This window comes from Tenrec ecaudatus, chromosome 3 (genome assembly GCF_050624435.1).
Source record: "Tenrec ecaudatus isolate mTenEca1 chromosome 3, mTenEca1.hap1, whole genome shotgun sequence".
NCBI classification, from domain to species: Eukaryota; Metazoa; Chordata; class Mammalia; order Afrosoricida; family Tenrecidae; genus Tenrec; species Tenrec ecaudatus.
This window is the reverse complement of record NC_134532.1, coordinates 133881988-133906027: the sequence shown is the minus strand read 5'-3', so window position 1 is coordinate 133906027 and position 24040 is coordinate 133881988. Positions and strand designations below refer to the sequence as shown.

The following is a 24040-nucleotide window of genomic DNA, read 5'->3' as shown; positions in this document are numbered from 1 at the left end:
CTTTTCATTACTTGACTGCTGCTTCTATGAGCATTGATTGTGGATCCAAGCAAGACAACATCTTTGACAACTTCAACCTTTTCTCCATTTATCAAGATGTCACCTACTGGTCCAGTTGTGAGGATTTTGGTCATCTTTATGTTGACTTGTAATCCCTACTGAATACTGCATCCTTGATCTTCATCAGCAAGTGCTTCAAATTCCTCTTGCTTCAGCAAAGTCGTGTCATCCGTGTATCACAGTTGGTTAATAGGCCTTCCTCCTCATGCTTGTAGAAGTCCTTTATTACATAACTTTCTAGGCTAACTACTCTTCTAATGTCATCTTTTAAAAGATAGTGGTGTCCTTAAAAAACAGAAGAGATTATGATGTAAAGCATCATTTAATGAAATTGCTTTCTACGTAGAACTCAACCAAAATAAAGTCCAGTGTATAATCCGGATAATTTTGATTCACGTAAGCCATTTTTATAAGCAACCTTCAAAATAGGTTTCTACGATCTACCTGAATATCTGAGGGAAGTGAATTTTAAAAATCACCACCCTCAATTCTAAAAATAATCTCAGCTTTAAAGGAGCAACCGCCTTGAAAATGTTGGCTGTAGGCAGGAGAATTTATTTTCCGTTCTTCTTTCCCCTTGCAGGTTGGCTCTGAACGCTAAGCTCCAAACCTGTTTGACGACTGAAGCACTTGAAAACACTTGAAGCAAAAACAAATTCGTGTTTTAAAGCCATAAAATGCTGACAGCGCTTTTATAAAGGACACACACACGCAAACACACACACACCCTTCTTTCAATACACAAAACAACTCCGTCTGGAGGCTGCGCGCCCCCTGCTAGTCAAAGCAGGTTTGTTATTCTAACCTTGAGCTGTGTGAGAAGGGGACCATTTGATAGTCTCATTAACAACAGATTAATGGCGGATCTGAACCTCTATGTGTTTGGACATCCATGTGAGTTCTTACTGTCTCAAACGGTACGCGCTAGTCATTCTTGAAAAACGAACTGCTGGTGCTGGAAATGAAGGCCTGTGGAAGAGTTTGCTAGTGGTTTACCTCAACCCATCCTTCTTTTCCTCCATAATAATAAATAGCCATCTGCCCAGAAACAAGCCACCTCCCAGACTCTCTGGCAATTACATCTGACCATGTGCCTCACATCTCTACAACAATGTGTGAAGCATTACCTGTGGCTTCCAGCCTGACCATTAGCTATATTCCTTGAGGTTCCTTCCCTCGTGGTGTGAGCCGGGATGGAGGAGAAAGCTGCAGGGGGAAACTCCTTGCCGGTGGGTAGGTGGCTGACATCTCTGAGTAACTGCATTGGGTGAGACCTCAAGTCTTCTCCTACCCTCCTCAATTCTTGCTTTAGAGCCTCACTTGAGAAACAACTTAGATTGTGATTTGAGACTTTGCGTTACTCCAAACACAAGTTACCCTAATTGTTATCATGCCATCCACTCATTTTTTTCCCCAATATACTTTGAATGAGTGATAAACTATGCTGGGCCCAGGGGAAGCCACGGAGAGGAGTGAACTAGACAGACTGCTGAACTTGCTTGCCATCATGACTTCGACAGTTTGGCTATCTCTCTAACTATAGTGTGGTCACTTAAACTGCAGATTCATACACCCAAATGCCTACCTGCTGTCTTTACTTGGATATTTTATAAACATCTGAAACAGAATTTTTGTTTTTCTTCCTCACCCACTGACCTTCAACTTTTCTGATCTTCGTCAGTGGTAACTCCATCCCAACAGCTCAGTGCTTTGGGTGGTGGTTGCATAGCACCTTCAAGTTGGTTCTGACCCATAGTTACCCTGTGCACACCGGGACCAACTAAGGCCTGGTCCTGCCCCTCCTCACAACTGGTCCCCCGCTGAAGCCTGTCGTTGGGGCCACTGGGTCTGCCCATCCCCTTGAAGGCCTTCCTCGTTTTTGCTGCCCCTCTGCTTTACCAAACATCTGTCCAAAACCAAGCTACCTCCCAGACTCTCTGGCAATTACACCTGACCACGTGCCTCCCGTCCCTACAATAAGGTGAACAATGTTACCTGTGGCTTCCTTGCTGTCCTTTTCCTGGGACTGGTCTCTCCTGACAACTCAAAAATACGTCAGGTGAAGTCTCACCTACCTGGCCTCTAGGGAGCATGCTGGGTGTGGTTCTTCCCACACAGATTTGTTTGTGGCTTTTTGGCAGTCTGTGGGGCTCTCACTATTCTTGCCAGGACCACCTCTCTGGGTTCCAATAGCCCTTACAACGGCTGCACTGAACTCACAGCCAAAATCCATGATGGGAGGGTTAATGAAGGAAATGAACAGGTTGTCATGCCAGTGAGAAACACTCAGGATTAAGTTATCAGGACATGTTAACAATGCTCTTTCAGGTCTTTTAATAAATGCTCAAACGAGCACACCGCTCCACTGGAAGCCTCAACCTGAAGGCATTCAGCTCAAGCTCCACAGAGCAGGGAACCAGTTCCAAAAATGCAGTGCCCAGAGGCATCAGCCCAAACAGCACTCCGCTCCAGTTCTGTGGCTCAGCAGGCCCAGCTTCCCGTGGAAGCGGTCAGAGGTTCCCTGCCCTGCAAGCCAGCCTCCTGCACCAAAGCATGCAGCTTTACAGTGCATTGGGCAGTCCAGTCCCCTGCTCCAGGCTCTGGCTCCTGGTTCTTTTGCTACTCCTCTGGTAGTAGAACTGTCTTCTGGATCCAGAAGGCACTACACACAGCTCCCGGGGCCAGAGGATGTACTGCACTCCTGGCTCTTGTTGGTAAGGAGTTCCCCTCCTCCTCCTTCTCTGAAGGCTTATTTTATACACAGCAGGATGACATTCCTTTAATCTGGTTCACAATTACTCACAGGTCAATCCTATCAGAATCGGAGCAGACGCATGCAGGAAAAGTTCATTTGGAAGTAATTAGAGACTTTGGACAGAAGAGCCACCTCAAACAATATACTGCCCCTGTAATAGTAACTTTAAAAGTCTTGAAGAAAAGCTTTTCATAGCAAAGGAAGAAAGACTTTATTGGTTCACGAGGGCAGGGACTGTGAATATTAGAGGGAATGGGAGCGATAGCCCTAGAGAGTAGTCAGGGATTAGCTTGGGTGAAGGGGATCTAAGAGGGAGTGAGGGCAGTGGGTGGAGAGAGGAAAGAGGGAGTCATTGAGAGGATTGGTTAAGCTGTTTAAATTGTCAAGTGCATGGGCAATGACATGATGAGCCACCAAACAGGAGCCCGGTGAGTGTAGTGGTTACGTGTTGGTCTGCGATCTGCAGAGCCAGCAGTTCAAAACCACCAGCAGCTCTGAGGGAGAAAGACTGACCTCTCTGTTCCTATAAACAGTTACAGTCTTGGGAACCCACAGGGGGTGGCTATGAAGCAGCATGGAAAGGATGGCAGTGAGTTTTTTAGATCTAATTCACAATAAATATTTTTGGTTGTTTTAAGCTTGGAGTTAGAACACCCTGTTGGTTCTATTTCAGAAAGTGATCCGATTCCTGGCCGCTCACTTCTGAACACCGCAAGCGCTCTCTTCCCGGTCGAGAGTAATACCTCTTCTTAGAGTGCAACAGGTATTTGCCTCACCCCATTAGCCACTTTCCACCACGCCGGGTACTTTTCAGCACAGTGGCCAGCATACTCCATCATATGGCTTGGCAAAAAAATGGTTTCCCTTCTCATCTCTCTTAAGGCATCTTATCTTGTTTAGAGAAGCCCCAACTTCTAAAAGTGGCCACAGTGTTAAATCCTCATGAGCTTGGCCATGTCTCTGACTTCCTCCTTTATCTCAATCCTCTCTGGTCTCCATTCCATCCACCATGACCTCTTTCTGTATCCTTACTAGGCTAAGGGGCTGCTCCTTCTGCCTGCATATTCCTTCCCCCAGTCAAATGACAAATCACAAATACCTTGGAAGGTCCATTCCTGATGATCCTGTGCCTAGATTCACCCTATTCTTCCCCGGCTCCCTAACCGCCGTCCCCTGCTTTGAAGTTTCCCCATAGCATGTGCTGCCATCGGACTCTGTTTACTGCTTCCTGATCTTCTGAGAATGCAAATTGAAGCAAGGTAAGACATATGTCTGTTTCAATCACCATTGTATCCTTACCCCCCAAATAGTACTTGTGATGCAGTTAATTGTTGCATGATTGAAGGAATGAGGAATCTTAAAGCAGTGACTCACAATGTTGTGCCTTTTCACATTATATTTAACACCAGCCAGAGAACCACCATCATGTAGTTTTGGATGGCACTGTCTGCTCAGATGTGCTACATTGAACACAAAGGCTGAAAACTGCTGCAGGGAGTAGATGATTGTTTTCAGCAGCCGTTGAGAGGATGGCTTGGGGAGAGCAAATAGTCCAGTCATGGGGGTGCATTCTTTTGACATTCTAGGCGAGGTGCAAATAGGACCGAGGCGATGTGATGGCAATTCAGAAGGGAAAGAGGACACACACATATTTTTTAGACAGGGCTGACTAATAATTGAAAATCTGCAAGCAAAGTGTGTGTGTGGGTGGGGGGAGGAAGTAAGGAAAATGAAATTAAAAAGACAATGAAGCAATTAAGCCCAGTGGAAATTATGGGTGAAAAATAAAGAGAAAAAGTTGAGGACGTCTATTTTAGCAGCTGACTCTGAAGAGTGATCAAATATTGATCTGCGGAAAGCACTCAGCAATCATTTGTAGCGGAGGTGCTATTTGGAACCACGAAAGCAAAGAAACTTTCAAAGATATGCTGATAGAAAAGAGACATGAGGTGAAAAGTCTGTGTAGCATTTACATCCATGCAGGATTTGTGGAAGATTAGCCAGAGAAGGACACAGAGAAGGTGAGAGGAAACAGAGATGTCAAGAAGCAGCACAAGGAACAGAGCTTTGAAAGTGTCAAGGACAAAGCAGATGTCTTTGTGCAAGGATTTAAAGGGCCAGCGAAATCCTGGTAAAAGTAGAGGGAAGCAGAATGGAAACTGGACTGCAGAGAAGAATTGGAGCTATGGTGTTAAATTTGTACAAAATGTTTAATGACCCAATGAAGGAGACTAGACGTCAAGTAGAAGGAACAGAAAGGAACTTACATCTCTACTGAGTTTCTGTTCTATGCTTGGCAGTATGTGCACTTTTACCTATTTTGAAATAAAAACCAATTATATTTCACTCTCACAAAATGCAAAAGGTATTAATGTTCCCATTTTGCAGATAAAGCAACGGAGGCTAAGTAACACGGCCATGTGCGGTCACTGCTGCTCTGCACTGTTGGGTTGGGTCTGACTCATAGTGACCTCATGCACAACAGAAAAGAACACTGTCTGGTCCTTCACCAGGCCAACTTGGCTGCCACATTTGAACCCACTGCTGCTCGGTGATGGAGCCAGACCTAAAATTCACGTCTGTTTGACGTCAAGACCGATGGTCTCGCCTGGAAATGTGCCTGAGACCTCAGGCCTTATATTCAAAACTGGTTCTTTACGGAGAAGAGAGCTACGAAACGATGTTTTCAATAAAAATTTTACAACAATGATGTAAATGATTTTACAATAAAAATTTTACAACATTTTATGAAACGATGTTACAATAAAAATTTTCAAACAAATTATTATTATATCATGAGCACAATCACACACGAAACATTTAGAAGAGAAAAAAATCATCTCTAATACCACCACCCTCCACCCTCACCCAACCTTACCATGCCTTTAGGCAGATTTCCTTTCCATATCTTTCCTAGGTACAATTATTTCATGTATAAGAGGGCTTCAAAGAGTTCATAGAAGTGGAATTCAAAGACAATAGAATGTCTCCAAGGATTTTTTCACATACACGTGCACGCACACACGCACACACACACACACACAGAGTTTAGTGTTGTTTGTTGTTAGGTACCATGTAGTCAATTCTGACTCATACCAAACCCTATGTACCACAAAAGAAATACTGCCCAGTCCAACACTATCCTCGCAAATTGTTCTAATGTGTGAGTCCCCTGCTGCAGCCACTGTGTCAATCCATCTCGTCCAAGAGGGCTTTCTCTTTGTCGCTGATCTTCCACTTTACCAAGCCTGATGTCCTTTCCCCGTGACTTCTCGCTCCTGATAACATGTCCAAAGTACATGAGATGACGTAACATGTCCAAAGTTTGTGAGATGACATCTCGCCATCCCTGTCTCTAAGAAGCATTCTGGCTGTGCTTCTTCCCAGACAGATCTGTTTGTTCTTCTGGCAGCCCATGGTACTTTCAATATTCTTCTCCAGCACCACATGATCATCGCCTCCTCCTTCTCCACGCATCGATGATCATTCGCCTCCTCCTTCACCACACCCTCTTTCTCCTCTGGTTCTTCTCCTGTCTTCCTTATTCAATATCCAACTCTCAGAGCATAAGAGGTGCTTAGAATACCATGGTTTGAGTCAAGTAACATCCTTGTTTTTCAACACTTTAAAGAGGTGTGTGCAGCAAATTTATCTAATAGAAAATGTCATTTGATCTCTTGGCTGATGCTTCCAGGAGCATTAACCTTGGATTCAAGTAAGACAAAATCCATGACAACTTCCACCTCTTGGTTCCATTCATCATGCTGTTATATATTGGTCCATGTGGTGGTTACCAATCTCATGGCAACCTGAGGGGTTTAAGAGTGACAGGGTGAAATCTAGCCTGTCAATTAAATCATAGCCTGATGATGCATCCTTGTAGGAGTGGATTTCTCATGAGGATTCCGGGAACTTCCTCTCTTTCTCCCTGGAGGTGAGACATACACTCTCTGCTTCACTTTCCTGTTGGTAAGCCACATGAAGCTATGGTGAGATCTGTGAGAGCCTTGTAGATGCTTCTACTGCCACTGAATCCACAAGATTTTGTACCCCCTTGCCTGTGATCTTCCAGCATTTTGTATCCTTGCATGTGGTATGTGAATCTGAAGAGGAATTTATGGACTAGTATTGGACTAATGGGCTAATATCAGACTTACGGACTTGATCTGGACTGGGATGGGATGTTTTTTAAATATACAATTACTCTTCGATATAAAACTCTTATACACATATGATTGTCTCTGATCTGGACTGGGATGGGATGTTTTCTAAATATACAATTACTGTTCGATATAAAACTCTTATACACATATGATTGTCTCTGGATTTGTTTCTCTAGTCAACCTAGTCTAACACAGCCCAGTTGTGAGAATTTTGGTCTTCCTTACATTGAGTTGTAATCGACACTGATGAAGGCTGCAGTCCTTGATCTTCATCAGCAAGTGCTTCAAGTCCTCCTCATTTTCAGCAAGCAAAGTTGTGTCATCTACATACCACAAGTTGTTAATAAACCTCTCTCCAATCTTGATGTCACCTTCTTCTTTCTGACCATTTGCTTACCATATTGATTGGATAAGGATGGTGAGAAGATATAACCCTGTCACACACCTTTCCCACTTTTAAACCATGCCGTTCTGTTTGCACAACTCCCCTTTGTGCCATGTGCAAGTTTTGTAGAAACACAATGAAGTGTTCTGCAATTCCCATTTTTCTGAAGATTATCCATAGTTTGTTATGATCCACAGAGTTAGAAACATAGTTTACTAAGTATATTTACTTATGAGTGTATTTGTGCATGTCTACATGGGGGCTCCAGAAACGTCATGGAAAAATGAAAAGACAATGGATTTTTTCCACGAACTTTTTGAAGTGCTGTCATATAAAATATACAGCAAGCAGGTGCTGTCGAGTTGATTTTGACTCATGGCAACCCTACTGTGTGTCTTGTTAGGACTGTACTCCACAGGATTTTCAGTGGCTGATTTGGGGCGGAGAAGTGGATCACCAGACATTTCTTCCATGGTGCCTCTGAGTTAACTCAAATCAAACCAAAACCTGAACCAAACCAAATCAATGGCATCAAGTCAATTTCATCTTGTATAGAATTTCCAAGACTTTGTAAATCTTTATGGGAGCAGACAGCCTCCTCTTTTCTGTAGAATGGCTAGTGGTTTAGAACTGTTAAACGAGATAAGCAGACCTTCATACATGGCAGATCTGTGCACATATGCACACACGTATATGCATGTATCATAGATGCTGTCTCATACCCTACCTTTAATGTAGGGAACAGTGTAGGGGGGTCTTCAAGGGGCACATGCTGAAGCCAGATAAACTAGTGAAATTTCAGCTCTACATGTATGACCCTAGGAAAGTTACTTAATCTTCCAGCACCTCACGTTGAAATGGAGATAATAGTAACACCTACCCTGTGGATTACTGGAATAATTTAAAATGATAATATACAAATAGCACATAAAACACTTGTCAAAGTTTTTTCTCTTTTACTCTAGTCTCCACAGCCAGCCTTTTAAACTGCAGCACAGTATTTTAGTGAATCGACAGACAAATTATTTTTCTGGTGTCCTACTTTTGAACATTAAGTTGCTTCTAATTCTCCATAATTACAGTCAAAATTTGGTGAAAATTTAGCATATATAATCATCTCCATATTTAAGATTATATTCTAAAAACAGAGAGGCAGAAGTAGGTAAATATATGATTGAATTATAGCTTTTGATGCAAAATGCTAAATTGTGTATGTATAGCATAGGGGAGGCAGATTATGTCAGAAACAGATTTTGCAGGGATATTTCGTAGCTTGTAGGTTAACCTTAGAATTGAGGAAAATCACTTTAGTGTCTCAGCAGGGACGCAGATAAAAGAGGTTACTCTAGAGAGATGTTGAAGGTGGTTGCTGAAACACAACCTGGCTGCCTTAACTCATCAAGTGAAAGCTGGGCTCTGGCTTTCCTGAGAGACAGGAGCTAGCCACGAGAAAGTACCAGCGAGGAGGAGTGGAAGGGGCAAGAAGAGAGTCAGGATCCTGGGGGCAAGAATAAGGGTCTGATGCTCTCAGTGAGGTCTAACTACCACTGATTTCTGAGCTCTGAATGATCTGTAGCCCCGAGATCTCTGCTAGTCCCTCCACATTATCTGTGAACGACACAGCGGAAAGTGCCAAGAGCCTCACTTTCAAGTTACCAAGTCCTAAGATGTATTTTTAGGTCTGACTCATACTCTTTCCTTTAGACACGTGTTGGGCTGATGGAGCCATTATGAAATTACTACTGCCCTCTGTTGCTTGCCTCCCATTTTCTCTTTAGACTGTTGGGTTTTGTTGTTTGTTTTTTGCTCCCACCTCTCCAGTAAAGGAGCCCTGTTTGTCTTGTAGTGATGTATTGCGCTGTGATCTGCAAGACTGGCATTTTGAAACCAGCAGCTACTCTGAGGGAGAAGGGGCTTTCTACTCTTGTAAAGAGTTACAGTCTTGGAATACCACAGGGGCAGTTCTACCCTGCCCTATAGGGTTGCTATGAGTCGCAGTCGACTCCTTGGCAGTGAGTTTGGTTTTATGGTTCTCCAATAAAGCTGTATTTAGTAAGAGAACCGGTGATCTTGACCTTGATCCAATGGTCCAATCCCCAGTCTTCTCCTGGATCTCTCATCTCACTCTCTTCCACACCATATGGTGGCCACTTAGCTTCCTCGACTACAAATAGATCCAGTTTTTCTCCTTTTCTGGCGGCTGCTTCTTAGTCTCTTGTGCTCCTAGCTTTCCCTCTCCGTGTCGTCTAAGTGTGAGGGAGCCTTAGGGCTCAGTCTTGGAGCACTCTGGCTTCCCCGGCTGTCTCACTCAGTGCAGTGCCTTTAGAAACCACCCAGCCATCACCTGATGACTTCCCGCCTTTGTATCTCCACCCTGCACATCTTCTCTAAACTCTCAGACATCTAACAGGCCACTGAAACTCAACTGGACCCCATATCCAAGTGTTACCCCTAAAACTTCTCTCTGTTGTCCCCCACTTCAGGAAATAGACAACACCCATCTTTCAGCTGTTCAGGTCAACACCCCCCCGAGTGATCTAGGACTCCTCTCTTGTTCCCCTACCCTTAGAATCTTCCAATTAATCCTGTTGATTCTACCTTTAAACTGAACCCAGAATGCCCTCACTCCCGCTACCTGGTGACCAGTGCAATGCACTCCTTCAGGAGGTACTCCGTGCATTTTTGTTGAGGGGGCCAGCGCCCCCTGGAGGAGAGCTGTCTACAGCCAGAGAGCTATCTGTGGTTCACAGCACCATCATTTCCATTGAGTCCAAACTGGTCTGCCCGCGCCCTTGCCTGTTGACTGCTTTGAACATGGTGGTCATACGGAATTACGTCAGAGCATGTCATTGTCTACCTAAAACTTTCTGATGATTTCCTATCTCACCCAGGGAAAAGCCAGAGTCCTTACAGTGCTCTGTCAGCGCTCCTCTTCCCCACACGGCTCTCGCTGTGCTCGCTCCCCTAGAAGCTCCTGCGCTCGCTGTGCTTCCTGGAGATAGTCCTGCCAGAGAAACACTGGTCTCATGGCCTTTGCATCTGCTATGGCTTGCTCCTTCCCTTAGATCCATATACTCAAATGCCAAGTTCTCAGCGAGGTCTTCTATGACCTCTTCAGTGGGCATGGGACTATCTACAATTATATCTATTGTACCCTCATAACGACTGTCCCTCTCCCCTCCAACCCCTGTTTTATGAGTCCTTGTCGTACTCATCATTTGTTTTACGGATTTCTACTGTCTACTTATCGATATCCCCTAGTAGAATGTAATCTCCAAGCGGGCGGGGATGTGTGCTTGTTTTCCCCACTGCCCCATGCCCACCCAGGCCCTAACCTTCCCCAACACAGAGATGGCACCTAATTATGTATACTTCTCCTTCTTTTCCCCCTCCCCCACCCCACCCCCAGCTATCAAAACAAACGTTAAAATCAGTAGGAAGTTAACAATAAATGAAGACGCACACCTAACTTGCAGGATGGAACCTAGAAACCAGTCATTCTTATATCCTGTTCTTTGGTGTTCTCTTGTAAAGATTAGATTTTTAAAATCTGAGCAATAGGAAAGTGAGATGAGCTAATTGGAGGATAGCCTCATTTTACAGCCAAAGAAGTTGTCCTTCCCTCTAAGCTGTGCTGGGAAGATTTTTTAATTACTCACTGCAGAAATATACAGTCCAGTGAATTCACTTGTGCGATGCTGGAATGGGGAGACTGGTGACAAAGGTGGGGCAAAGCCTTTCACATGAAAAACAGCCAAAGTAGAATCAGGTTCTTATATCCAAATGCATCTCAAGAAGAGTATGCTCTGGGGTAAGGACCAGGTAGTATGGCAGGGACCAGACCAAATCCAGGGACACATATGGTAGCCAACTAAAAAGGAGGGTGGGGGAGAATAAAAAAAGAAATGGGTAATGGGGGCACAAGGGACTAACACACCCAAGGGGAGGGCATTGTTTATATCTCCACAGGGAAAGAGGGACCGGATTTCAACCCAGTGCTCCAAGATGTGAATGCAACATGCCAGCATGGAGTAGGGATTTAGCTGAGAGGTCTGAGGGGCTGACCCCAATCCCAACAACTTGGACACCTGCCCTTCCCCTCAGAAGAATTTATTTTAGAGGACAGCACTGAAGCTGCAGCTCAGGGAGAGGGATATGTCTGATGAGAGCCCATGGGAGCAAATGAAGGGGGAGGAAGAGAGAGTGGAGCACATCCTGGCCCACCAAGCCTTGAGGACGATGTCCCCGCTCAGAGCAGCCAATCCACAGAGAAGTCCACATGGCTGGCCCCACTATGAGACATGACATCCCTTACTGACCCATAACCATACAGGGGACAACACTGGATACAAAGTGTGGGAATTCCGTCTGATCTGATCCACCACACCGAGGCAAAACACTAAGGGTTTGCAACAGATCAGCAAGGGGAGCAGAGCAACGAAGTTCCCAATGAATACCAAAAATAGACTTTCGGGCCAGGGTTTGGTGCCCCAACAGACTCAACTGGAAGACACTCATAAAGGCCAACAAATAGTCCTTAGACTAACTACAAGCTTTTTCTTTCTTGTTGTGTTTTGTTTTTGTCATTGGCTTGTTGTTTTGTTTTCTTTTGACACTTGGTTTAGCTCTGTCTTGTTTTGGTGCATGTGATTATCTCCGCAGATCTGTCTAAATAAGATAGGCTGGATGAACAATCTGGAGGAGAGACATGGGACCAACACTTCCAGGAGGACATAGGAAAGGGGGAGGTGAGTAGTGGTGTTAACAAAGCCAGGGACAAGGGTGTAGGAAGCATCGGCTGATCAAGGTGTTTAGTAATGGGTGACTATTTAGTCCCCTGCCTCTCTGTGTCTCTGCAGACAAGCCTTGCAAAATGACTGTTGTTTGTGACTTTGCTGCTAAAAGCATTGAGGGATAACTCAGTTATTTAAGATCTCTTTGAGGCTCTCTTAAATCTTGCATATCCATGTGATTGTCTTTGAACCTAGTGCTTTTATTATTCTAAAGTTAAGAAACTGTGACTAGTTAAGTAACATTTGCATAGGTAAGAGTTTAGGAATGTTTAAGTTCTTTGATGTTTGTTTTGTAACCAATTCCCTTGTGTAAGAAGAGTATATATACCAAGCTTCAAATATACTCTAGACTCCAGTCCATCAGATTGGAGTCCTCCGATCCCATGCTTTGTATATAGCTCTTTCTTTTCTGTTCATCCACATGCCTCAGTTCAAACCCAGCTTGATGTGGGATAGCTGGTCTAATCCCCCGCACAAGGGAACAAGAAATGATCCAAATCGGTGGTGAGGAGGGTGTGGAAGGCCTGGTAGGGCATGATCAAGGGTAATGTAACCGAGAGGAATTACTGAAACCCTAATAAAGGCTGAATGTGATAATGGGACAAGAGAAAAGTAAAAGGAAATAGAGGAAAGAGCTAGGAGGCAAAGGGTATTTATAGAGGTCTAAATAGAGGCATGTACATATGTAAATATATTTATATATGAGGATGTGGAAATAGATCTATGTGCATATATGTATAGATTTAGTATTAAGGTAGCAGATGGACACTGGGCATGTACTCAAGTACTCCCTCAATGCAAGAACACTTTGTTCCATTAAACTGGCATTCCATGATGCTCACCTTCCCAACACAATCACTGAAGACAAATGGGTGCATAAGCAAATGTGGTGAAGAAAGCTGATGGTGCCTGGCTATCAAAAGATATAGCATCTAGGGTCTTAAAGGCTTGAAGATAAACAAGCGACCATCTAGCTCAGAAGCAACAAAGTCCACATGGAAGAAGCACACCAGCCTATGCGATCACAGGTGTCGAAGGGATCAGGTATCAGGCATCATCAGAACAAAAAAATCATGTCATTGTAAATGAGGGGGACCAGACTGGGGACCCAAAGCCCTTATGTAGGCAACTGGACATCCCCTTATAGAAGGGTCACAGTGAGGAGACGAGCCAGTCAGGGTGCAGGGTAGCATTGATGAAACAAACATACAACTTTCCTCTAGTTCCTAAATGCTTCCCACCCTCCCCCGCCCCCACTCTCATGATCCCAATTCTACCTTACAAATCTGGCTAGACCAGAGGATATACACTGGTACATATAGGAACTAGAAACACAGGGAATTCAGGGCCAATGATCCCTTTAGGACCAGTGGTGAGAGTGGTGATACCTGGAGGGTGGAGGGAAGGTGGGGTGGAAAGGGGGAACTGATTACAAGGATCTACATATAACCTCCTCCCTTAGGAATGGACAATAGACAAGTAGGTGAAGGGAGATGTCGGACAGTGTAAGATATGACAAAATAATAATTTATAAATTATCAAGGGTTCATGAGAGAGGGGGACTGGGAGGGAGGGGGCTTAAGTGGAGAGCAAATGATTTGAGAATGATGATGTCAACAAATGTACAAGTGTGCTTGACACGATGTATGTATGTATGTATGTATGGATTGTGATAAGAGTTGTACAAGCCCCCAATAAAATGATTTTAAAAAAAGAAGAGCATGTACATTGTGTTATCATTGAAACATGCCACAAGAAATGAATGTACTTTCCCACTTTTATTACCTGCAGAACCAGTAGTCACTGCATCAGTACCAATGCATGATGACCTGATATGGGTCAGAGAAGAACTGTGCTCCTCAGGGTAGCCAACGACTGATTTCCTGGAATCTGATCACCAGGCCTTTCTTCCTACATGGCTCTGGGAGGATCTGACCCTCAGAGCATTCAGTTTGGCAAATGATCATATTAACTCTTTGTACAACCCAGGGACTTTTGTTAACTATCATGACCTAGTCCAGGTATTATTCCTGGAGGAAATAATAATGAAGAATAGGATCTGAACTAAGATTGATATTCTCTTCAAGTTATAAAGCAATGTCTGAGACTGCTAGCCACTATAATTTGTAGACTGCAGATTAGAACATTTTAGTCCACATAAACACCTAATTATATTAGGTATAATTTATTTTATCTAAAATTTTACTGTTTTCAATTAAAAAAAAAACCTGGTTGTTCAATAACAAGGGTTCCTAGTGGTTGAGCTGCTAACCATGCAAATATTCACTTACCACAGGGCCATCCTGATTTCCCTTGAGCTCTGAAAGTTGTGTACTGGATTTCTGACGTTTAGGCTTGTTCCTTTCACCAATAAAACCAGAACTACTTTCATGTAATTTTTCAACTTCTTGAGTGTTCAAAATAGAGTCATCAAGGTTGTTGAATCCAGAAGGAATATTTTCTTTGTTGATAAGTCCCCTGGAATAGACAAAAAGGAAAGAAAGACATGTAATGATACTGTCATACACTGTGTAAGAGGCCGGAAGTGTGCCAAGAAATTCGAGTTGGCATCTTTGAACCAAGTCTGAGTAGAGTGCCATGCTCCTTGGGAGACCACTTTATGCCAATTTAAAAGATAAATTATCCTGAGGGACAAATTGGAAAGGGTTATATTTCCACCCAGGAGAAAGATGTGGCAGCCTGTCTCATGGAAGAAGGACACCAGCCTGTGAGATCACGAGGTGTCGAAGGGATCAGGAATCAGGCATCAAAGACAAAAAAAAATCATAGCATTGTGAATGAGAGGGAGTGCAGAGTGGGGACCCATGGCCCAACTGTGGGAAATTGGACATCTCCTTGCAGAAGGGTCGCGGGGAGGAGACGAGCCAGTCAGGGTGAAGTGTAGCAATGATGAAACATACAACTTTCCTCTAGTTCTTAAATGCTTCCTCCCCACCACTATCATGATCCCAATTCTACCTTACAAATCTGGCTATACCAGAGCATGTACACTGGTACAGATAGGAACTGGAAACACAGGGAATCCAGGACAGATGAACCCCTCAGGACCAGTGGTGAGAGTGGCAATACTGACAGGGTAGAGGGAAGGTGGGGGAGAAAGGGTGAACAGATTACAAGGATTTACATATAACCTCCTCCCTGGGGGGACGGATAGTGAAGTGGGTGAAGGGAGACATCGGACAATATAAGATATGACAAAATAATAATAATTTATAAATTATCAAGGATTTAAGGGTGGAGAGTGGAGTGGGAAGGGAGGGGTAAAATAAGGAGCTGATACCAAGGACTCAAGTAGAAAACAAATGTTTTGATAATAAGGGAAAGAAATGTAGAAAAGTGCTTGGCACAATGGATGCATGTGTGGTGATTTAAAAAAGGTTTACAGCCTTGGGAAAACAACAACAACAAATCCTACAGGGTAGAATTTAATAGGGTAAATAGAATTTCTCCTTCAGGGTAACTATGAGTCATAATTGACTCAATGGCAATGGGTTTTTCATGGTTATGTTTCCATTAGTGATATGGTATATATATGATTTGCTACCTATATGGCTTTTATAGTTATACCAAAAGCAATTTGTACTCAAACAGAGATAAGAGTGAGGCTTTGTATAAAAAAACTCATTTTTCACAGGAATATTTTAAGTATGATAATATACTGTGTGTAGAAAAATGTGAAAGGGATATGATATTTTCCCTAGAATGTGATTCATTGATTTCCCCAAATAATAAAAGCATTGTAACACAGGTGAAACACATATATTGTAATTAAATCTCACTGAATCAGATCATGTTGATCGAAATAGTAAAAGTTAACAAAAGCTCAGAGTAGAATGCATTTTAACTGAGATAAAGATTTGTGATTTTCCAGTACAAGGAGTACCAGAATGTAAATTTATAACATAATGGTCCTTCCTGATTTAGTTTTAGAAATACATCTGAATGTCCTAGGGATTCAACTTTATTTTTTCAAGGGTATTGAAACAGAGGTAGGTATAGAAGTATAGAACAAAAACATCTGGCATTTCAACAGTCAGTGGCATTGATCGTGTTCATCACAGTACGCAACCATCACCGTCAGCCACTTCCAAGTCTTTCCATCACCTTAAGAGAAGCTCAGCATCCCTTGTGCAAGAAGCCCAACTTTCCCTTCCCTCCTGCCCCTGGTAACTACTCTGGTCTCTAGATAATTCCCCATCTGGATAGCTCATACAAATATTATCATAGAAGATTTGTTCTTTTTACTGTAAACATGGAATAAATTAATCCGTTTGGGCTTTGTCCAAATGACCATGAACTGGTAAGGTACTGATAAGGTTTTACTTTCCCTCGTGGCATGACTGGGTTCTAGGTAGTATCTTGAAATAAATGAACTTGAATTTTTAAAAAGGAACATATTTTACCATCAACTCAACCATATTAAAAATCCAAGATAAAGTTAAATATTTATTTTTCAATTGAGATGTGCAGCCTTTTAGACTATAAGGGAGACAAAATTATGAATTAAACAGTCTCATAATATATTCAAAGTTAGACTATCATCGGTCATGTTGAACAGTCTACAATTAGGTGAGTCTTGCATTCCACATCTTGTATTGTGAAATATATATAGATTTAGTGAAATTACAGAAAAGATTTATGAGATATTATAAAGAAATCTCCTAAGTATAAAATAATTGAAGACATGAAGAAAAGCTAACATGAAGAAAAGCTAAACCGCACACATGCTCCTGTAAATACTTAATGCTCTCTCTCTCTTCCCTTTCCTGAAAGCAGGGCCTTCTGCAGATGGCTGAATGAGACTGCATCTAAACTCAAAAACGATTTGCTTTCTTACATACCTTTTCTTTTTCTTATTTCTCTTTGTATGTTCCCTATCATCTATGCCATACCAATTATAAATGTTTTTAAATGGAGGGACGCTTACGTGTGAACTTGGGAAGGAAGTTCATTTTACAATCTTTTTGAATAGTGAATCAACAGTAGCATAATGCTCACCACACTAAACACATCAAACCTGATCACACCATCGTCTCCTGTGGAAACGCTGCTCTCCCTGTGGGTCCGTCTCCACTGTGGTGAGTGTCAGGGGAGTCAGCTCAGATTCCCATGTGCTTGTGGAACACTGGTCCCCAGGCCCCAGTCCTCCAGATGCTTTCAATCACAGGTGACATGACTTAGAGTCAACTTGAATTTAGATCTCTGTGCTTCTCACTTTAATGATCTGGATTTGTTTTGTTCAGGGTTCCCTCTTCAGCCCTACCCATCCCTTGAATGTTGCAGCCAGAGTAAACCATTTATTCTCTCCTGAAGACGGATTGCATTTCTTTTTGTACATTGCAATAGGAATGCAACATGATATTAATATAACACATTTTCTTTGTTATGTCAATATATCTGCCCAGTTTATTATAGTTTAGAAGGCCTAAACCACTTTCACTTAAAATAATGATGCCTAGCTACTGAAGAAAAAAATTATGAAAATTTCAAATATAAATAAAAGTGGCGAGACACTTAAAAGGTAAACCATAGGAGTCCCCAATTATCAAAAGTTCCCAGTGTTTTCTTTATCCTCCCAAATTTTCAGGAAACACGTTAGTATGAAGAATTTCTACCGAACAACCCAGAGAGGAGCATTTGTGTCTCTACCCTCTGTGCATAGCCATCAGCCCTCTCCCTAGCCATTTTCGGCATTTCCTCTTTCTCTCCTTGCTTTGTTTACGTAGTCTGAAGCAAATCCCAACCTTCATGTCATTTCATCTTAAAAAAAAAAAGTCTTGCAGAATAGAGACGTTTTCCTATTTAGCCACATGTCCACGATCACACCTAAGATTCAGTCCAAAATAAAGCTTTCTTGCTTGTACGAGAAAACGGTCATGCTCACAATGAACTTAACCATGCCTCCATACGTGGTAACCTCCAGATCTGCAACAATCCTCTCTAGCTGCCGGGTGAAATGCGAGTTCATTACTCAAAATCTACCTTGGGCTTCAGTTCCCCAGAGAGCCCTTGGCACCGCCTCCCTCTTCCGGGCCCTAACCGCTCCTTCCTCTTATCTTACGCAGACAGGCAGCGCTTGCTTTGCAGTTCTGATATGTACAAATTCCAGTTACCAAGGGTTCCTTCAAGAAAACCAATCCCTCAACACCACAGTTCAAATCGCAGTTATCACTCTCTATTAACTGTGGATAAATAACGAGCAAGTGCTTCCGTTAGTGCTTCAGGACGCAATCGGTGCATCAATGGGAGGGGGGCATCATGGCCGGTGACCACTCCTGGCACGCCTCTCAAGCCTGCTGGTAGCTGGTGCCGCCCCGGGTTACTAGGCAAGGTGTGTGCTAAGGCTGATTCTTTGTTTTCTGGGGACAAAGTCAGCACTGGACAGTTTACAGAAACAAAAAAATCCAAAAAGGGAAGTAATCAACAAACATGAAAGTGCAGAGAAGGAGCAAACCGCTGACACTCTGGAAGTGAAATGCAAATTGAATGCAAATGGAGTTCCTGAAGAAAAAGCTGGCCCTGGGAAAGTTGACACAGCTGCTGTTCCAGGGGCTCAGAGGAACTCTGGGAAGAACTGACTGACAGGAGGGAGGAAAATTGGTGATGAAATGGATAAAGAGGGCCCAGAGGAAGTGTCCTGGGGAGGGGACCCCAAACATTCACAATAAGAAGCTCGCACAGGTATCTTATATTGAAAGCACAAAGACAAAAGGTCGGTGGCCGATTCCTATTTAGAAAGGACCAGGACATTTGCCCAGGTATAGTGACAATGTTCCATCACAAGTCAGAGAACGATTGGAAGACAAACGCTGCTCAAGCAATTAGGAAGCTTATTTTGCTTCTTTAACGAGGAACACTTTAACTCTCGATGTTTCTAATGTTTTAATTTACACGATAGGAAATAAGCAATTTCACTGTTATTTACTCTATCACTGACAGAGAGTTTTTAATGTCTTGATAAGAAACGGTAAAGGCTGAGGAACCACGGTAACGTTTCCTGTTGATTTGGATCACCTGGCGGGTCTTTGGTCGACACTATCATTTTCAGGGCTTCATGTTGCTATGCCACAGAGGCGGGCTGCACTTCTAAGGCATGCTGATCAGTCTAACCACGCTCCCACTTGGTTCCTCAAGAGAGACTCTGTTAGTGGTTAGCAGACTCAGCAAGGCACTCCGATTGCTGGAGTTTGAGTCTAGTCAAGTAGCTAAATGACCTCAGGGAATTAAATGCCTCCATTTGAATATCTAAACTCATAGGCTTGTTTAGACTAGTAAATTATTTGCACCCAAGCAAATATTTCATAGTTTTATACTAGGATCTGTATTTCCCTGATGATGTATGGAGACGCTGCTGACCCTTCACTCTCTTCTTGAAAGAAACTTATCGTTGGCTTCAAAACCATTTGTTATTTGGTTGGATTTCGAAGTCATTTGAGGCAAAACAATAGATCATACAAATAGATTTCTAGTTTTCAAAAGACTTTTTAACCACTCTGTTAATACTTTTAGTAGAATATAGCACTAGTTTTAATCTATCTTCTAGTTTTTTAACGCAAAGCCTCACTAAAGTTTTATATAAATGAATCAATGATGTATAAGCAAATACAAAGATAAGCTAATATTTCGTATAGACTATAATAATTATTTCCAATATTCTTACAGTCTATGACAAGTTAGTGAATCTCCTTGGGACATATTTAAGAGGGCATTCAGAGGGATTTCTGAAGCTATTGAAAGGGAGAGTGTGATAGTTAGGTTTATTGTGCCAACTAGGCCAATAGGAACGTGTGGGTGGAGTGTGATCAGGTGGCAGCTTGATTGTAAAGCAACCAAGATAAATGAAGATGGCCGACATCGCAAAGCTTACTCCCTGGTGATTGGACCAGCATGCTGCTGCTTATGCTAGTTCTCTGCTTCAACTTGTGAGCTGCAGTACCTGTGGCCCAAGCCAACTTGTGGATCATGTTGCTAGAGCTTGAGGCTCCTTTGAGACCTGCTTCACCACACTGCTGGTGCGTACATTACTTGAGCTTGAGGCTAGTGGATTATTTATACCAGAAGCCTCTCTAGGCTTGAGAACTTCCTTATATTTAAATGATACTTAAATCCCACAGGAGAGATTATCCTACGATTCACATTGCCCTACTCACTTTAGACCTTATCTGTGTTTGACCCCCACCTCCATCTCCCCTGCTCACTGTTTTACAACCACCCCCACCATGTCTGTCAATGCTCTGTCATGCTCGCTATCATCCTCCAACCTCTACTTGCTGGTCACCTGGCCAAAGTTTGTGGAAAGCACAATGTCATGACACACACAAGGTAGTTTCAAAATGTAAAGTGTTGACACATGCTATCTGGCAAAAAATGAGTCTGAGGATAAGAACTGTGTGAAAGGAATAATTTGTACTTGCTAGATAGGCTGCAAAAGAAGTCCATTCTCTAAAAACTTTCTATACAGCTCACCCAGCAGCTAGTTTTCTTTCTTTTAAATTAATTTATTATTTTTTCAATCATTTTATAAGGGGCTCACACAACTCTTATCACAATCCATACATACATCAATTGTGTAAAGCACATTTGCGCATTCATTGCCCTCATCATTCTCAAAACATTTGCTCTCCACTTTAGCCCCTGGCATCAGATCCTCATTTTCCCCCCTCCCTCCCCAGTCTCCTGTCCCTCATGAACCCTTGAAGATTTATAAATTATTATTTTGTCATATCTTACACTGTCTCACGTTCCCCTTCACCCACTTTTCTGTTGTCCGTACCCCATGGAGGAGGCTATATGCAGATCCTGGTAATCGGTTTCCCCTTTACAAACCACACTTCCTCCATCTTCCCAGTATTGCCATTCACACTACTCGTCCTGAGGGGTTCATCCATCCTGGATTTCCTATCTGTACCAGTGTACATCCTCTGGTCTAGCCAGATTTGTTAAGGTATAATTGGGATCATGATAGTGGGGTGAGGGAGGAAGCATTTAGGAACTAGAGGAAAGTTGTATGTTTCATCATTGCTACCCTGCACCCTGACTGGCTCATCTCCTCCCTGTGACCCTTCCGTAAGGGGATGTCCAATTGCCTACAGATGGACTTTGGGTCTCCACTCCACACTCCCCACCTCATTCACAATGACATGATTTTTTGTTCTGATGATGCCTGATACCTGATCCCTTCGACACCTCGTGATCACATAGGCTGGTGTTCTTTTTCCATGTGGGTTTTGTTGCTTTTGAGCTAGATGGCCGCTTGTTTATCTTTGAGTCTTTAAGACCCCAGATGCTATATCTTTTGATAGTCGGGCACCATCAGCTTTCTTCGTCACATTTGCTTATGCATGCATTTGTCTTCAATGGAGGTGAGCACACAATGATATGATTTTTTGTTCTTTGATGCCTGATAACTGATCCCTTCAGCACCTTGTGCTCACGCAGGCTGGTGTGCTTCTTCCATGTGGCTTTGTTGCTTCTGAGCTAGATGGCGGCTTGTTTATCTTCTAGACTTTAAGACCCCAGATGCGATATCTTTTATCTATCTATCTATCTATCTATTTATTTTAGATGCTATATTTTTTGATAGCTGGGCACCATCAGTTTTCTTCCCCACATTTGTTTATGCACCTACTTTGTTTTCAGTGATTGTGTGGGGAAGGTGGAATGCCAATTTAATAGAACAAAGTATTCTTACATTGAGGGAGTACTTGAGTGGAGACCCAATGTCCATCTCAGCAGCTAGTTTTCAATGTAAATATCCCCTTCTTATAAGTTTTCTATTTTCTACACAGAATATTGCAACTAGCTACCAGCTCTAAGAGAAATCTTAAAACAGACTAAAACAAAGCAAAAGCAGAAAACTCTACATATGCCACTTGAAAAGTCAGTTGGTGATATTGTTGTTAACAGTTGTATTTCTGGTGTAATATGGATAATGGCTTTATTTATATAGCTGCAGTTGTTATATAGCCCCCAAACATTCAAAGCATGTGCAACATGGAATTGATTTATACCACTCATCATTATTTTTTGCATCTCTCTTTAAGCAACAGATGTCTCTTTTCTTTTTCCTCAATAAAGATTTTGATGTACTTTAAGAGTGCAGATGTCAGTCTGGTTCAGTCTTCCACATTTACTAGAGCACTACAATGACCTTATGGAGACTAGCTGGTATGGTAGATAAAAATAAGCTTGGTACCTTTCAGAAAAATGCCATGTGACTGTGATCTGTTATATAGCATCCTTTTCCTTGATAGGTAAAAGCCTGGTTACTGAATAACAGGAGTGGGCACTGCTCATCTCTTGCCCATCAAATCCTTGAAGGAAAATCAAAGCTTCCTGAGCTTCATATTTATGCTATGGGAATTCTTAAAGTGAATCTTTAAAATCATAAAGAACTTGGCCTTTTCCTCTTTGATTACAGTTAGGCTCAACCTTTCTTGTTCTAAAATATAACCAGCAGTCAAAGGACGATGGTGTCAGAAGTTTGGCACTTAGTCAGGTAGATAGAGTGGGAAATATGTTGACTGGTTCACAAACAGTCAAGGGCATGCCATCTGACACAAGACGTAAAATCAAGTTTGTTCCAGGATAGGCACCTTCTTCCTCCCTGGTTCTGGACTCTGGAATCAAGTAACTTTATGAGGTAACTGTAGGGTTTGTTAAATCAAAGGCAACTTTCTACACCATTCCAAATATACAGGTACCATGGAAATAATTATTCAACAACCTATGAATTCTCAAATATTAATAACTAAGCTTAAAATGGCCAACACACAAACAAAACCTTTAAGTTTATCCTCAGTACAGAAAAGGGAGCAGGCTATGAGGTGGGATGAAAACATATGGCTTAATTCAGGTGTGTATTTAAAAAAAGGTGAAGAGTATATTAATGCAAGGAAAATGGCTGTTGCCAATTCACCTGTCTGTGGCTCGACGCAGGTCATCCTGCTCCATAGGCTGGCACCGCCGCTGTCGGGTAGATGCTGGGGAAGATGCAGGCGTCGTCCCGGATTCCGAGTCCTCTGAACTTTGCCCTCCAGGGCTCTTAACATCAAAAAGATGCTGTTCAACAGCTGATCGGATAGTTCTTTCTAAGAGTCTGGCAAAAATGAAGAAAACAGGCTCAAACGAGCCATCCAGGATATCACTGATTGCCTTTGAAAACATGTGCTCATAATCCTGAAAGCATCTTTACCGGACCACTGGAATACCTCCTACAGCTACTTGAGCAAGACAATGTACGAAACACTCTTCCCTAAAATATTTGTACAGTGTGCTAAAAACAAAACTAAACTAAAATTCCACAATGTTGATGACTGCGTTTCACATTTGTCCAAGGCAAGGTCACTGACGTGTTCACACTGAATAAAGCCACAATTATAGGAGAAAATCAGGAAATAAGGGTCATTTAATATAAGAAAGAATGGGGGAAGATATCTTTTTGTTCTCACAGGATAGAAATAAATTTATTCTTATCCAAAAAATATTCCTCTAGAATTAATTCTGGCTCTCCAGAGAAAGAATCATTTGCAAAGTAAACTTGTAAAAATAATTTTACAAAGCCCATTCTCTATTTAGATCCTTGTAAGATAAAATTATATAGGGACTAATGCTATTCAAAACAAAGCGAAACAAAACAAAATTTCATCAGGACCATTTCAATGCACAATAGCATGGAATACTCATTCCCAAAGTCTGTTCTATTCACTGGAATGCATATAAATAAACATATTGTTGAAGTTATAATGAAAGATTTACATTGATCCAATTGAGGAAAACAGGTTAGCAAAAGGGCTGAAAAGAATGAATGAAGAGAAATTAAACGGTATCATTTTTAACTCTGTATAAACCTCCAATGAAGCCT

General features: G+C 42.3%; 1 protein-coding gene across 5 annotated transcripts in view; it reads right to left on the bottom strand.

Moving 5' to 3' along the window:
• FAM13A (family with sequence similarity 13 member A) overlaps positions 1 to 24040 on the bottom strand; it is a 313755-nt gene that overhangs the window by 52030 nt on the left and 237685 nt on the right. For all 5 annotated transcript variants that reach the window (XM_075544017.1, XM_075544018.1, XM_075544019.1 and 2 more), the window contains 2 exons: positions 23096 to 23275; positions 14448 to 14634 (listed from right to left, as the gene is read on the bottom strand). In XM_075544017.1, the coding sequence (XP_075400132.1) occupies positions 14448 to 14634; positions 23096 to 23275 (367 nt within the window). The remainder of the gene's footprint in view (positions 1 to 14447; positions 14635 to 23095; positions 23276 to 24040) is intronic.